This window comes from Pleurodeles waltl, chromosome 1_1 (genome assembly GCF_031143425.1).
Source record: "Pleurodeles waltl isolate 20211129_DDA chromosome 1_1, aPleWal1.hap1.20221129, whole genome shotgun sequence".
NCBI lineage: Eukaryota > Metazoa > Chordata > Amphibia > Caudata > Salamandridae > Pleurodeles > Pleurodeles waltl.
The window spans coordinates 790,343,117-790,357,218 of NC_090436.1; the positions used below are offsets into that span (position 1 = coordinate 790,343,117).

Below are 14,102 nucleotides of genomic sequence, written 5' to 3' on the forward strand. Positions count from 1 at the left end.
GGGGGGGCAGGGAAAGAGGGAAGGGAGGGCGGGTGGGGGGGCAGAGAAAGAGGGAAAGGGAGGGCGGGTGGGGGGGCAGAGAAAGAGGGAAAGGGAGGGCGGGTGGGGGGCCAGAGAAAGAGGGAAAGGGAGGGCGGGTGGGGGGGCCAGAGAACGAGGGAAAGGGAGGGCGGGTGGGGGGGCCAGAGAACGAGGGAAAGGGAGGGCGGGTGGGGGGGCCAGAGAACGAGGGAAAGGGAGGGCGGGTGGGGGGGCCAGAGAACGAGGGAAAGGGAGGGCGGGTGGGGGGGCCAGAGAACGAGGGAAAGGGAGGGCGGGTGGGGGGGCCAGAGAACGAGGGAAAGGGAGGGCGGGTGGGGGGGCCAGAGAACGAGGGAAAGGGAGGGCGGGTGGGGGGGGCCAGAGAACGAGGGAAAGGGAGGGCGGGTGGGGGGGGCCAGAGAACGAGGGAAAGGGAGGGCGGGTGGGGGGGGCCAGAGAACGAGGGAAAGGGAGGGCGGGTGGGGGGGGCCAGAGAACGAGGGAAAGGGAGGGCGGGTGGGGGGGGCCAGAGAACGAGGGAAAGGGAGGGCGGGTGGGGGGGGCCAGAGAACGAGGGAAAGGGAGGGCGGGTGGGGGGGGCCAGAGAACGAGGGAAAGGGAGGGCGGGTGGGGGGGGCCAGAGAACGAGGGAAAGGGAGGGCGGGTGGGGGGGGGCCAGAGAACGAGGGAAAGGGAGGGCGGGTGGGGGGGGGCCAGAGAACGAGGGAAAGGGAGGGCGGGTGGGGGGGCCAGAGAACGAGGGAAAGGGAGGGCGGGTGGGGGGGCCAGAGAACGAGGGAAAGGGAGGGCGGGTGGGGGGGCCAGAGAACGAGGGAAAGGGAGGGCGGGTGGGGGGGCCAGAGAACGAGGGAAAGGGAGGGCGGGTGGGGGGGCCAGAGAACGAGGGAAAGGGAGGGCGGGTGGGGGGGCCAGAGAACGAGGGAAAGGGAGGGCGGGTGGGGGGTTCCAGAGAACGAGGGAAAGAAAGGGCGGGTGGGGGGTTCCAGAGAACGAGGGAAAGGGAGGGCGGGTGGGGGGTTCCAGAGAACGAGGGAAAGGGAGGGCGGGTGGGGGGTTCCAGAGAACGAGGGAAAGGGAGGGCGGGTGGGGGGTTCCAGAGAACGAGGGAAAGGGAGGGCGGGTGGGGGGTTCCAGAGAACGAGGGAAAGGGAGGGCGGGTGGGGGGTTCCAGAGAACGAGGGAAAGGGAGGGCGGGTGGGGGGTTCCAGAGAACGAGGGAAAGGGAGGGCGGGTGGGGGGTTCCAGAGAACGAGGGAAAGGGAGGGCGGGTGGGGGGGCCAGAGAACGAGGGAAAGGGAGGGCGGGTGGGGGGGCCAGAGAACGAGGGAAAGGGAGGGCGGGTGGGGGGGCCAGAGAACGAGGGAAAGGGAGGGCGGGTGGGGGGGCCAGAGAACGAGGGAAAGGGAGGGCGGGTGGGGGGGCCAGAGAACGAGGGAAAGGGAGGGCGGGTGGGGGGGCCAGAGAACGAGGGAAAGGGAGGGCGGGTGGGGGGGCCAGAGAACGAGGGAAAGGGAGGGCGGGTGGGGGGGGCAGAGAACGAGGGAAAGGGAGGGCGGGTGGGGGGCAGAGAACGAGGGAAAGGGAGGGCGGGTGGGGGCAGAGAACGAGGGAAAGGGAGGGCGGGTGGGGGCAGAGAACGAGGGAAAGGGAGGGCGGGTGGGGGCAGAGAACGAGGGAAAGGGAGGGCGGGTGGGGGCAGAGAACGAGGGAAATTGAAGAAACAGTGAAGAGAGGGCAGGTGGGTGGACGAAGAAGCAGTGAAGGGAGGGTTGGTGTTGTGAAGAAACAGGGAAGGGAGGGCGGGTGGCGTGAAGAAACAGGGAAGGGAGGGCTAAAGAGAAGGGGAAAGTGAAGTGAGACAGGGAAGTGAGGGCAGGTGGGAGGAGGAAGGAAACAGAAAAGGGAGGGGGTGGTTAGGAGGGAAGAAACGGAAAAAGGAAAGCAGGTTGGAGGAGGGAAGAAACATAAAAGGGAGGGCAGGTGGGAGGAGGGAAGAAACAGAAAAGGGAGGATGGGTGGGTGTAAGAAACAGGGAATGGAGGGTGGGAGCAGAAACAAACATGGAAGGGTGGGTGGGAGGTGGAACAAACAAGGAAGGGTGAGTGGGAGGTGGAACAAACAGGGAAGGGTGAGTGGGAGGTGGAACAAACAGGGAAGAGTGGCTGGGAGGGGCGTAGCAACAGGGAAGGGAGAGTTGGTGGGAAGGGGAGAAACAGGGGAGGGGAAGAAACAGGGACAGGTGGGTGGGCTAGAGGGGGAAGAAAAAAGGGGCGAGTCGGGGAAGAAGAAAAAGTGATGGGGTGGGTATGGGGTCAAAAGTAAGTACTATGACACAGGCAGCGTTGACTGAGTCATAGCACTTTTTATTTTAGAATAAATAGTACCTGAATCACAGCCCAAGCAGTGGATAGTTAGTGGAAGGACACTAATCAAACTTAAATAATCTGTGCTTGGGTCATGTCTCACAGAAAGAATAGGAAGTGACGCATGTTAAGTGCTGCCCAATTAAAAGGCAGCAAAGAAGAGCAACAATTATGCACATAAATGGTAAGCAATGGGCGGGTTCCAAGCCCATTACTGAACACAGAAGTGTGCAAGCCAGAGTGCAGGCATCAGCACATGCAAGTTTGACCTAAAAAGCAGGAACCCTACCTTCAGACCATCACAAAACAATGGGTGCAGAAGGTCTAGTGCACTGGCCCATTCCTGAGAGATAGTTGAAAACCACACATCCATAATCCATACAACTTCCATTTTTATAGTCTTCAAAAGATTGACAAAAAGTTGTTAACTACTAGAATCTCAGTATGTATGTTATTATTATTTTTATAACCTAAACTTGCTAAAAGGCAGTAGAGTTGTGTATAGGGTCAAATGCAAAAATACAGTCAGAACAATAATTATGGAGAAGCTGGGGCAGACTGCATGTTGTGAGGTAATGTTCTTTAAACAGAGAGTCTTCGTCCATTTCCTAAATTGGGATAGGGTGATAAGGTACGGCTGGATACAGGAATGTTGTCCCAGATCCTTGTAGAACTGGACACGTCCCATTGTTTTTTGTTTTTTTTTGCTTGCTTCTTTGTCTCCATTCTGATCTTGTCCTGGCGGGGTGTGCCGAGAGCCATTGTGCAGAATGCTACTCATGGTGGCTTTGTTGATGATGCAGCTGGTCCTGAAGAAGTTGTTGACTGGCAAGAGGAGTCAGTGAGTTCCATCAGGGTGGGAGTGGTGATATTTTTCTAGAGCCTTTGTGAAGTGTACTAGGGGGCATTGGATGGCCCTTAAGTGTGGCCAGTGTGGAGTCTGAGTGGCTGTGGAACAGGTCAGACGTGAGAGGATCAGTACTTGGATGGCAGTTCTGTAGTGGCTTTCTGGGAGGAATGGTATAAAGTTCTTGAGTGTAGAGAGATGGTACCAGGCCTGGTTTCTTGGCGAAGTTGAGGTCAGTGTCCAGGGTGAATCCAAGTGACTTGACTTTTGGACACAGTCTTGGAACCAGTTATGTACAGGAAGCTCTCAGGTTCTTCAAGACTGTCAATACAAACAAAACATAAGCATACTACAAGTAAGATATCACTGCATGCCTGAAACATGCTGTGGACCTCTGTGTACGATCTTCAGTCACAGGTCAGAATGCCACATAATCCTTTTATTCAATCCTTCTTGGAGGCTGGTAAAATGAGAATCACTGAGATTAATAACAATAACAGCGCCTATTTGTTTACAAAACTTGAGGCCATTTGGTGACAGAATGCTCTATCCAAGCAGTCTAGTGCTTTCTATCTGACTATGCTGTTGTCTCCTTAGTCATTACATTCCAAAAACATAGCCAGCTGCCCTTTTTGAAAAGTAGATAAATCACTGTTAAATTCGACGGAGTTTCTTCTTCTGAAGCGCCTCATTTAAGCAACAGTCAGACACTAAGTCATTAGCTGTTCAGCTCAAAAGAAAAGACTGAAAAATCAGCATGGAGTGCTTTCAGAAAAATCTGTTTGAGGAAGAACAATTATTTTGTATACACACAACCTCAAAATGTCATTATCTTGGGTCTGCTCACTGTGCTTTAAGGGACTTTTTAAAGGGGCTAATAAACGCTAAGGTAATTGATCAGAGCTGATAAAGAGAATTAAAAAAAACAGGATGCTTCTTGGTGAATGCCACCAGTGAGAGACAAGCAATGAATATAATGAATTCATATTTTTGATTCTGAGATGAGGGTAAACCCCACTGTTCAAAATAGTATAAATCCTATTTTAAAGATCACTTTTCTAGTACACATTCTGAAGCTTTTGAACCAGATACAGAAAAAATTATGAAACTTATGTTGTAAATGTAAATATCCAGATTAGAACAGAAACAGGAAGAATTGCTGCCTTCCCAAATTACTAGTATATAATTAGCAGAGGAAATAACATCATTCAGTAATGGCAATGTTTTGGATATTAAATGGTGTGATCTCTCAAACTTCCTTTAAATTGACATTCACATCAGTTCTTTAAAACCAAATAAATTTCCTTTAGATGCAGGATCGTATCATTCTATCACATAATCAATATGAAATATATGGTACAGGCGAAAATCACAGTGAATCAGATAATGCATTGTTCTCCCGATATCAATCAAATTAAATTGCATGCAGATGATATAGCTCTTGGAGACTGAAATTCAGGGTACCCAAGTGTCCTTTGACATTAATGAACAATTATAGAGGATATAAGGTCAACCATCCTAAAAAAAGGAAATTATGTTGTTCAACACCACAGCTGTATGCAACCCCACACTGTTGAAATTAAAATATAATTTACGGACTAAAAGTCATTTGAAAATACATTTTTCTGAAAATGTAGATGACATGTACGACCTCAACTACATCCTTTTGTTGCATAAAACAAATATTGTTGATTTACTGGATGTATATGTCCCTAAACCCTTGTTAAGATGTCAGTTTCGCCCATTTTTTTCTGTTTTTCTTTTGTTCCACTCAACATTATTTACCTACTAGTTATTTCAAAAGGTGGAAGTAGGCTAACTAGTTTTATTTAGCAAAAAGAAAACCAAAGCATAAGCTCAAGAGGCCTGTGGCAGGAGGTTGTATGGGATTTACAAACATCTGTATTATTTGGTCTCATTGTTGTTGCCCTTTGCACGCTTCATAAGATCAAAAAGAACAAGCTGTTTTGTTTATGCACTAATCAATCATATGTTGAAATGTATCTCGATAACAAATCTTCCTTATTGTATCCCCAGTACACTAAAATCAATCCATTATATGTACTTGGTAAATTTAGTTGATCAACAAGATTCATTTTTGATATTTTAATATTACTACCATACTTTTGAAACTGTCACTCCAAGACTATTTGACTCTTGTAATACTTAACAACAACTTTCCTAGCCAACAATGAAGTGCCATGTCTATTTCTAGAGTGAGGGATTGTTTTCATTCTGGTCATGTTAAGATCTTATTTCAAGATCAAGTAATTAACCACAGTAGTAACCTATGGTTGCTAAGATGAACTTTCTTACTCTATCTGTCTCAATTATTGCCCATATGGCAACAGGTCTAAATATCTTTATACAACAGATCCAATTAAACTGGGTTTAGACAGCTGTCATTACAGGGCAAAATATCTTTATACAACAACCTCAAGTAGACTAGGATTAGCCAGCTGCCATTCCTGGCCGCAAGAACATAATATAGGCACCAAAGTCTGAATTTTCTAGAAGTGGAAAGGAGAATGGAGGATGGAGTTAACTCTATCTTTATGGCGTAGACTATGCTCTTTTAATTCATCACCTAATCTGCTTATGATATATCTTTTAGCATGAGGCTTCTATCATATACTTCAAATTACCTGCACGGGTTAAATAATAACATCTTGAATGCCCGTTGCAGGTACTTTCATGCATTTCCTGGTAGATAGCAGCACATGTTCTGGTCCAAAAGGCAACTTACAAGTACTGGAGGTTGATTTTTTTTGTTTTCTCCATGTATTCATTTCTCTATAATGAACAACCACATGGAAAACAGAAATACCAGGTCTTGTTGAGGGGTAAGTTTCAAAGTGAAAGATAACGGTGCAAGAATTAGTCTTTAGTGGAATGCTCCTCACACGTTCCTTAATAATAGTGAAGTTGAATTCAAGTAAACTTCCAGACATTTAAGCTTGGTGGACCAGCTTGCCAATGTTTGTGCACTGAAGCATGGCTATCACTCTCTGAACTTATTCAGTTCTCAAAAATACATAAAGTGAATGACGAATGTATTGAACAAGAGTAGCACAGTTATAGAATACAGAATGATGGCGTTGATGTTTTTATTTCAAGGGGCACCACTACAGACATATTTCTAATTAGATATTTCTTTGATCAATTGTTTTCCTTTATCGAGTTTTCTGATTCCTTAGTAGGTTTATGTTTTTATATGTATATTGGCCAGTAATTATTTGTACCTTGTTTTTGCATATTAAAAGAATAAAAATAAAAAAAAGAATGATCTATTGAAAAATACTAGCTAATGAAGCTGGCACTGGGAGCGTTGTTAACACAAAAAGTTACTTAAGGAAAATCTGATTTCCACTAAAAAAAAGAGAAGTCCTGGAATTCCTGAATGATCTAAAGCAACGAGTCATGTTAGGGCTAGTGAGGAGTTCGCAGTGGACTTTTTTTCTCCATATTTATGGTTGAAGGATTTAGACGCAAATCTCACTGTTGTGCCTTTTATTGTATTTGTGAAACACCAGATGTTGTCCATATGATCTTCATAAACAAACAGATAGCAAAATGTATTCATCTTTGGGCAGCTTGGTATTGTTTTAAAGTCTGGTGAACCTGCGTGTTTTACACTTTGCATTCTACAATTGTTATTCTGTGCGTAGGTGTTTGTGTGTATATAATGAACCTTATCACCCAGCGTTCTGCATAGCTGATTACCAGGCTAGGAATATATTGGGGAGACTTTTTTCCAGGCAAGATGGTCAAAGGGCCTCTTCTCTGCATTTACAACCTGTCGTAATCAACCCACCAGCCGCCATTGTCATGTGTGTGTGAAAATCATTTTATTGCTTACCTTTCCTTTATCCGACTCTCTGAGTAAATATCATGGATGAAAGAAACAGGTCTCTTTGAAGGCTGAGCATAGTGTCACATTTTTAAGTATAGTACATACCCAGTGCATTCTATATTAAAAGCAAGTGGGGCAAAAGTAATTCACTTTGCATCTTGTGTTGCAGCAACATATGCCATATCAGTGGGGCACATCAAGTCCTGTGGTCGAAAAGCACAACTATTGAGGATACAATGGTGAATTATCTTTTATGCAAGGTGGGTGGGTCTACTGGTGTTGGTTTCTACTGAACGCAAATATATAATGATGAATCTTCTCATCTTAAGTCACACCAGTTTACCATTTCACGTTTTTATTAACCAATAGGCCTTTTTGTATTCACAACATGGATTGGATGGTATTTCAGAGTTGAACTTATTTGTTTTGGGGCCCAAGTTCAGCTCAGCTTGTCAATACAGTTGCATCTATTTAAGTGTCATGCTTGAAATTTGTGGCGCGGTCTAGAAGGAGAGCAATTTCTCACGATGTCTTAACCACGGGGAAGTTTTCTAGCCTGTGGAACTGGAAGACAGATTTACCTTGAAATGATTTACCAAGTTGTTCCTTTAGTGCACAGTCCTCTCATACTATTTTGAACTGTATGTGTACACACACACACACACACACACACACATATATATATATATATATATATATATATATATATATATAAATAAAATAAACTCGCTCACACATATATAAATATAAAATAAAATAAACTCTAGACGGTTGTTGAAGTTGACAGAGTAGGTCTCTAATGAGCACAGATGAAAAAAATACATCATTGCCGATCAGGAAACCAAAACTCTTATAGTAAATGCGCTTTTTATCTATTCAATGTTTAAATAATCCTTTAACATTTTCAAGCAATTTACCATTCCATCCTACTGTGCCCCACATATAAATCAGCCAACTCAATATAGTTTACATTCCTGTGACCATTTTACTGTTACAAGTTAAGAGAAACTTACATATTTATAAAAGTCTGTTGATTGTCCGCTTTCTACCAAATGCCAATACAACCCTCAACCTTTGCCTTGTTGACGCTTCTGAAAAGCAATATTTCTGTTACATTTTACTGAGGCTTTTAAAAGGTAATGGTCTTTAGTAGTGAGTGACGACAGAGTATGAGGAGATACCTTGAATGTAAGGTATTCTACTGCGAGATTCTACACTAAAACACCCATTCGCTTGCGAAAAATACAACATTAGAAAAGCACTCGTAGCAGTATTGCCTTCTAACATTACCGATGTGCAGAAAAACGTTCTTTGGATTTTTTTATTTTTTTTTTGTCAATGACGATTTAAGTGTTATATTTTCTGTTGTCAAACTGAATGGAAAGGTGATTTCCTTGTATCTTTTTATGTAAATAACTTTTGGCGGTTAAAAGATACCAAAACAGACACGTTTGCCTTGTCAGCGATTTAACCCTCTTATTAACTCCAATAAACCTCTTTACTAGGTAACTCATGAATATTGCAGTACAGATCTTGGTAAACACAATATTGGTCAATGGAAAACCAGTCATGAGCTAGACTCACTACTGTGTGACTACAAACAAATCAAATCACAATTTTCCAGCAATAACCAAATGGTAGACACCTTTCGCTCTCCCTTATATGGGATGTGCAAGATTCATTCTTCCATTTATGAACGCAATGGATTTTTTTTTTAAATAAAATATTGTAAAAACCATCAACTGTACCTTGCCATTCCCAGACTGGAGAAGTTGGAAGGAACGATCAATACATCAAGTCTGGAAAACGGGTGAGTTCCCAGGGTATCATGAGCAGCTGAGAGGCACTGAGGGATGAGTGGAAGAATACTTCCTCTGCAGCGATTTAAAAAGCACACTGGGGCATACAGCCGATGAGGAATGACTACTTGGCCTTCTGCTGCCGGACTGCTGAGGCGGCAGGGGTATGGCATGTGATCACAGTTTCCTTTACACGATCTGAAACATCAAGTACAATCGGTGAATTAAAAACACTTAAAACATTGATATATGTGTATATATATATATATATGCACACACATATATACACATATATATACATATATACATACATATATATACATATATATATTTGAATACTGCTGCATATAACATATGGTGATTCTATCAAATACAACCTTCTTCCCCATATATTTTACCCACAATTTGTGAACATGAATGAGACAAGTCACCTCATATATGATTAATAATATGTATTTAAATTGAAGAAGACTGATTCAATAAGGCAGGCAAACGTAGCCAAATTAGATATTAATGTTTTGAAAATAATCTGGTATGGCCTGGTATTAATTAGCATCACTAATCAAAACAAAGTTAGCAGGAAACAGGTTGATTAAATAGATGGAAAAAATGAATTCAGAAGTGCAAGTGTAAAGATTTAGCCAATTTAAGAGTTTAATCGTCGGCGCTGTGTAGTCTGATGTCTCGCATTACTTACACTAGTTTCTCAAAGGACGTTTAAGTATGGGCCCTTTTTCACAAATGGACATAAACATGTCTACAACCGAATTTTCTCTCTGCCAGGATTTCACAAAGAGATCCCTGGCAGTCGTAACCCCATTTGAAAGTGCAGAGATCTCCGCTAAGATAGTGACGTTTTCTGGACCTGAAACAGTGGGAAAATTGGTGTGGTTAACGTTCGAAGTTTGTGAATGTGTACAAACATACATTTGTGAGCATTCACAAACTCCTCTCGTTCCCCTTTTCACTCTAAAAAGGGTTAGATCTTTACTCCAGCCAAGGGCAAGCAGAAGTCCCTTTTCAGGGTGGGTAATGGATCACCACCAGATTTGGCTTGGATTGACTTTCTCAATGGGGAAAATAGTTTTCCGGAGGAGAAAAAAGAATATGCGCCTTTCCACAGGGGTTTTATTCCTTCCCCCTTTGTAGAGTTCTCTGCTATGGAAAACATCGCACAGTTGGAATAGGTTCCAGCTTGGAAACTCACATGAATGTAGCTGAAATACGCCTGGAAAGCCTGCAAACAAACACCGGGCGTGCAGCTTTACAGATGCACTCATGGGAAATGAATTCCAGAGATTTGGAAAATACCATCAAGACGGAACAGAGATCTCCACCTGTAATTTTCCAAATTTCTTTGTGTATTAGAAACAGTATACATGAATATGGGCAGGGTGTAATATGCTATTATTTTTACCATTCTTGAGTCTGGGGAGAGGCCACAGTTCACAACAGGTAAAGCCTTGTGTGGTCCACGCTGCCCCTCTCCCTTCTCTCTCAACAATGGAAATCAATGCCTTTATTAATCTCTTCTTTAGAGTGCCACGTTTATTTTCATTGGCATGGTATGAATTCATTTCATCTTGTTTCTTTTTTTTGCGGAAGAAGAACCCACTACTCAAAAATAATTTCTCAACAAATTGCCCTCTTCAAGCCTAAAAATGTAAGTAAATAAAACACAAAAGTAATTCTTCTATAGCATTTCTTACATCGAAAGAATGGATAACACGTTCATGATCAGGTCTGAGGGTGACAGTAAGGGTGAGTGTCTGTCTTTCTCAGAATCTGGCACTGCTGTGGGTTGAAGAAGAGATGTGGAAGAAGAACAATCTCCGGCAATCTAGCCAAGGTACAGGGTGGCCGCAAGACATTACCTCACCCTCTTTGAATAGTGAGGAAAGCTAAATGATTTCAGGCTCATAGAATGCAGATGATTAAATGGAAGGCCACAACAAAGAGCTTTACATTTGCTTCTGTGTGGCCACAGGGAACACCACAATATTGACACCCCAAAATTTACCTGAATCAAAATGCCCACAATTCAATGAATCCGAGACAGTTTTAAACCTCAGTTTTATCAGTGAATGTGTCTAAAATGATCGAAAATGTTACATGTATACCAAATCAGAGCATATTTTCATAAAACATGATATTGCCTTACCACCTATGCACTATCCCACTATATGAGTATTTATTTTACTCCCTCCATGCTAACATCATCTGGAAATGGTGGAACAAACTAGGTACATGAACAACGGCAACCTACTATGTATTTATTATGAATGAATAAGGTGAAGTGCACTAATGAAAGGATTTTGCAACGTGATTCCAGTTTGTAACTAAACCAGGGAAAGTTCATAGAAAACAGCATCAGTAATGACAAAAGAAATAAGCCAATAATATTCTGCTTGACCACGTGCTGCAGAAATGACAGACAGTGAGATGTATGGGAGCGGGAGAGAATAGGACTGGCAAGTGTGACATTCATTTCGGGAAATATAGCTGCTAGGACCAGATTGAGGCCTAGTTAACAAGAGTCAGGAAAACACACTTCCGCATATAGAAAATTTGCTTCAAAAGCAACAGCATTATATCAGTGTGTACATGTGTGATCAACTGTGAACCACATATTGCACTTTGTTAAAATTGCCCAAAACATAAATGCCCAAAAATCTTTTACAACTGCCTTGGTTATTATTTTTTTTTTTTTCCACAGACGGTGCTTTCTGGTACACCATACAATGTTCCTGCTCCCAGGCTTGCTGAATGTGGGTTCAATTACACTGGAAACATGGCTGTGTGTTGGAATTCACAAAGGCCAGAGTAAATAGCAAGTTTATTTTAAGGTAGATATGCGAGTGGCAGATACAACTGTTGGAGGCAAACCCCAATATTATGAACACCCCAAATCTTAACAAATTGATTTAGCTCTGAAATCACAGAAACAGCTAGCGGTTAGAGGCTACAGTCTTCATGAAAGGAACATGCATTTCATCAGAGTAAAACAAAATAAATGAAGAAACACTAAGAGCTGAGCTCAAGATAAGAAACTGAGGCAAAACAGATTTACTACAGACATTTTAGTAAATGTGGTATAGAGAAACATGCATGAAATTACCATGAAGGCTCAATTACAGAAACACAGAATCATAAAACTAACCCTAATTAGTAAAACTTAGACAAAACACAAGAGTCAGACTCATGAAGAGTGATGGCATACCCATGAGAGAAATCTAAGGCAAAGGTCTCAAGGGAAACATAAAACAGTCACTCAAGCAGCAGCCCTAAATGCCATATACCTCAATGGAAATGAGCAAAATGAACCCGACAATATTAACGACCAAGAGCTTTTATACACAACTCACATGTTCTATTAATAGGTTCTGCAAATTCAGCATGGTATGATCATGATTAGGGTTGCACTGGCAAACCAGAAGCGCAATGTAATACATTAAAACTTTAACACTAACCCATTTTTTGAGGTACGAGAAATCTTACACCATCTATCTCAGCAACTGTATGCCAGAGAAGATAAACACAAAATGAATCATTTATCAAACAGTGGCTCATCGAATCAACATGTCTTTAGGGAACATCCAACAAAAGTCCTTGAATATAACACTAAGTACACAACGGAAGCTTTATCCATAGTACATACAGGGGGTAAGGAGGCTGGGACACTGCAGCAATGATAAAGGAAGAGCCATGAAATTCCAGATTAGGTTGATGTAGCGGTTCTTGCCCATAGGTGAGTTGCTATAAGCAGGGAGAGGAGGCAACCAAAGTGCACCACAGCTTGTTCTTTTTCCTCACAGGATCTAGTCTAGCTGTTAACTTGGCTGCTTAACACTAAAATATGTGAAGCCATTTGTGGTTCAGCCTGCTTCTTTTGTAAACAATCTTAATTAGCCTGACTGCTAATAAGAGAAATATATAAAACAGAAAGAGAGAGTCAAAGCACCCCACCTTGCTTTGCAGAGGTAAAAATTAGACCACATAATGCTCTAATTTTTATGATAGCTTGGTCGAGTAGTTAGGCCAGTCTTGGAGAAGTGCTAAGCATTTGTTGTATTCACAGAATCAATAAATGTGGGGACACACTTAAAATAACAACTCAAGACCAAATTACAAAAATACTTCAGATTTGTATAAAAATCTTGAGACCAAGATCATCAAAATTGGGTAACTACTTTTTATGTTATGATTTTTCAAAGTTTAGCAAAAATAGTCTTTTTGTGCGTAATTACGCACATAAGAATCAATAGGAGAAAAATTAAAAATGCATATAAGATCAGTCAGTGCGTTTACCAATGTTTCCTTTCATTTGTAGATTGAGGTCATCGAGATGTCCTATGGACCAGCCGGGGAAGTTCAGGCAAGTCCCGGTTCTGGCTGGAGCTGCTGCTGAAAAGTCCTTGGAGTTGGTGCAGGACAGGCGACAGGGACAACCTGCAAAAGCAATTCACATGTGGACTTCAAGGTGAGTCCCATAGGTCTCCTTGCACTGGAGAGGTCGCAAGGGGTCGGAGACCCTTGGTGCACAGCTGGTTGTTCGGTACAGTGCCCAGGGAGGCCGGGTACAGAGCAGATAGGTGAGCCTAGAGCTGAGCGCAAAGGTGCCCTTGGAAGCAGGAGGCAGGCCACTTTTAGGGTGGATTGCAGGTCAGCAGGGCCACTTTTCGGGGGGAAGGGGCTACGTGTCCTGAAGACCCTTGACTCATGCTTGTCCTTCTCCTTTGAGAGTCCAGAGTGGACTTTTCTTCTGGGTGTCCGACATTGGGGGTCCAGTACCCCAGGATATTCTATGGTTCAGCCACTGGAGGTTGCAGTGCCACCTCACTTGCAGGATTTGTCCTCAGGGTCCATCGGATGGAATTTGGTCTGGCTGCTGTGTCCGGTTCCTTGGTCAGAGGACAGTCAGTGTACTGGACTTCACTGGTCTTTTGCCTCTTTGTTGCAAGGAGTAATGCCTTCACTCTGGACGGAGATCTTTGGCGATTTTCAGGGGTTTTGTAAAGTCCTTCCAATGACATGCCACTCTTCAGCGGCCATTATCGAGTCCTGAGTGCAGCAGGCAGGGTTTGGTGGTTTTTTCTTTCTGCAGCAGGAATGCAGTTCTCGAACCTTTGGTCTTCTTTGTTGCTGGCATTCTTGTGTCCTTGGAATCTGATCTGCAGGTCGAGGTGTGCCCACTAAAT

The 14,102-nt window shown here is 43.3% G+C and overlaps 1 protein-coding gene across 11 annotated transcripts in view; it reads right to left on the reverse strand.

Moving 5' to 3' along the window:
• AOPEP (aminopeptidase O (putative)) overlaps positions 1-14,102 on the reverse strand; it is a 1,364,679-nt gene that overhangs the window by 1,056,855 nt on the left and 293,722 nt on the right. For all 11 annotated transcript variants that reach the window (XM_069228080.1, XM_069228005.1, XM_069228042.1 and 8 more), the window contains one exon: positions 8,854-9,102. In XM_069228080.1, coding sequence (XP_069084181.1) covers positions 8,854-9,102 — 249 coding nt within the window. The remainder of the gene's footprint in view (positions 1-8,853; positions 9,103-14,102) is intronic.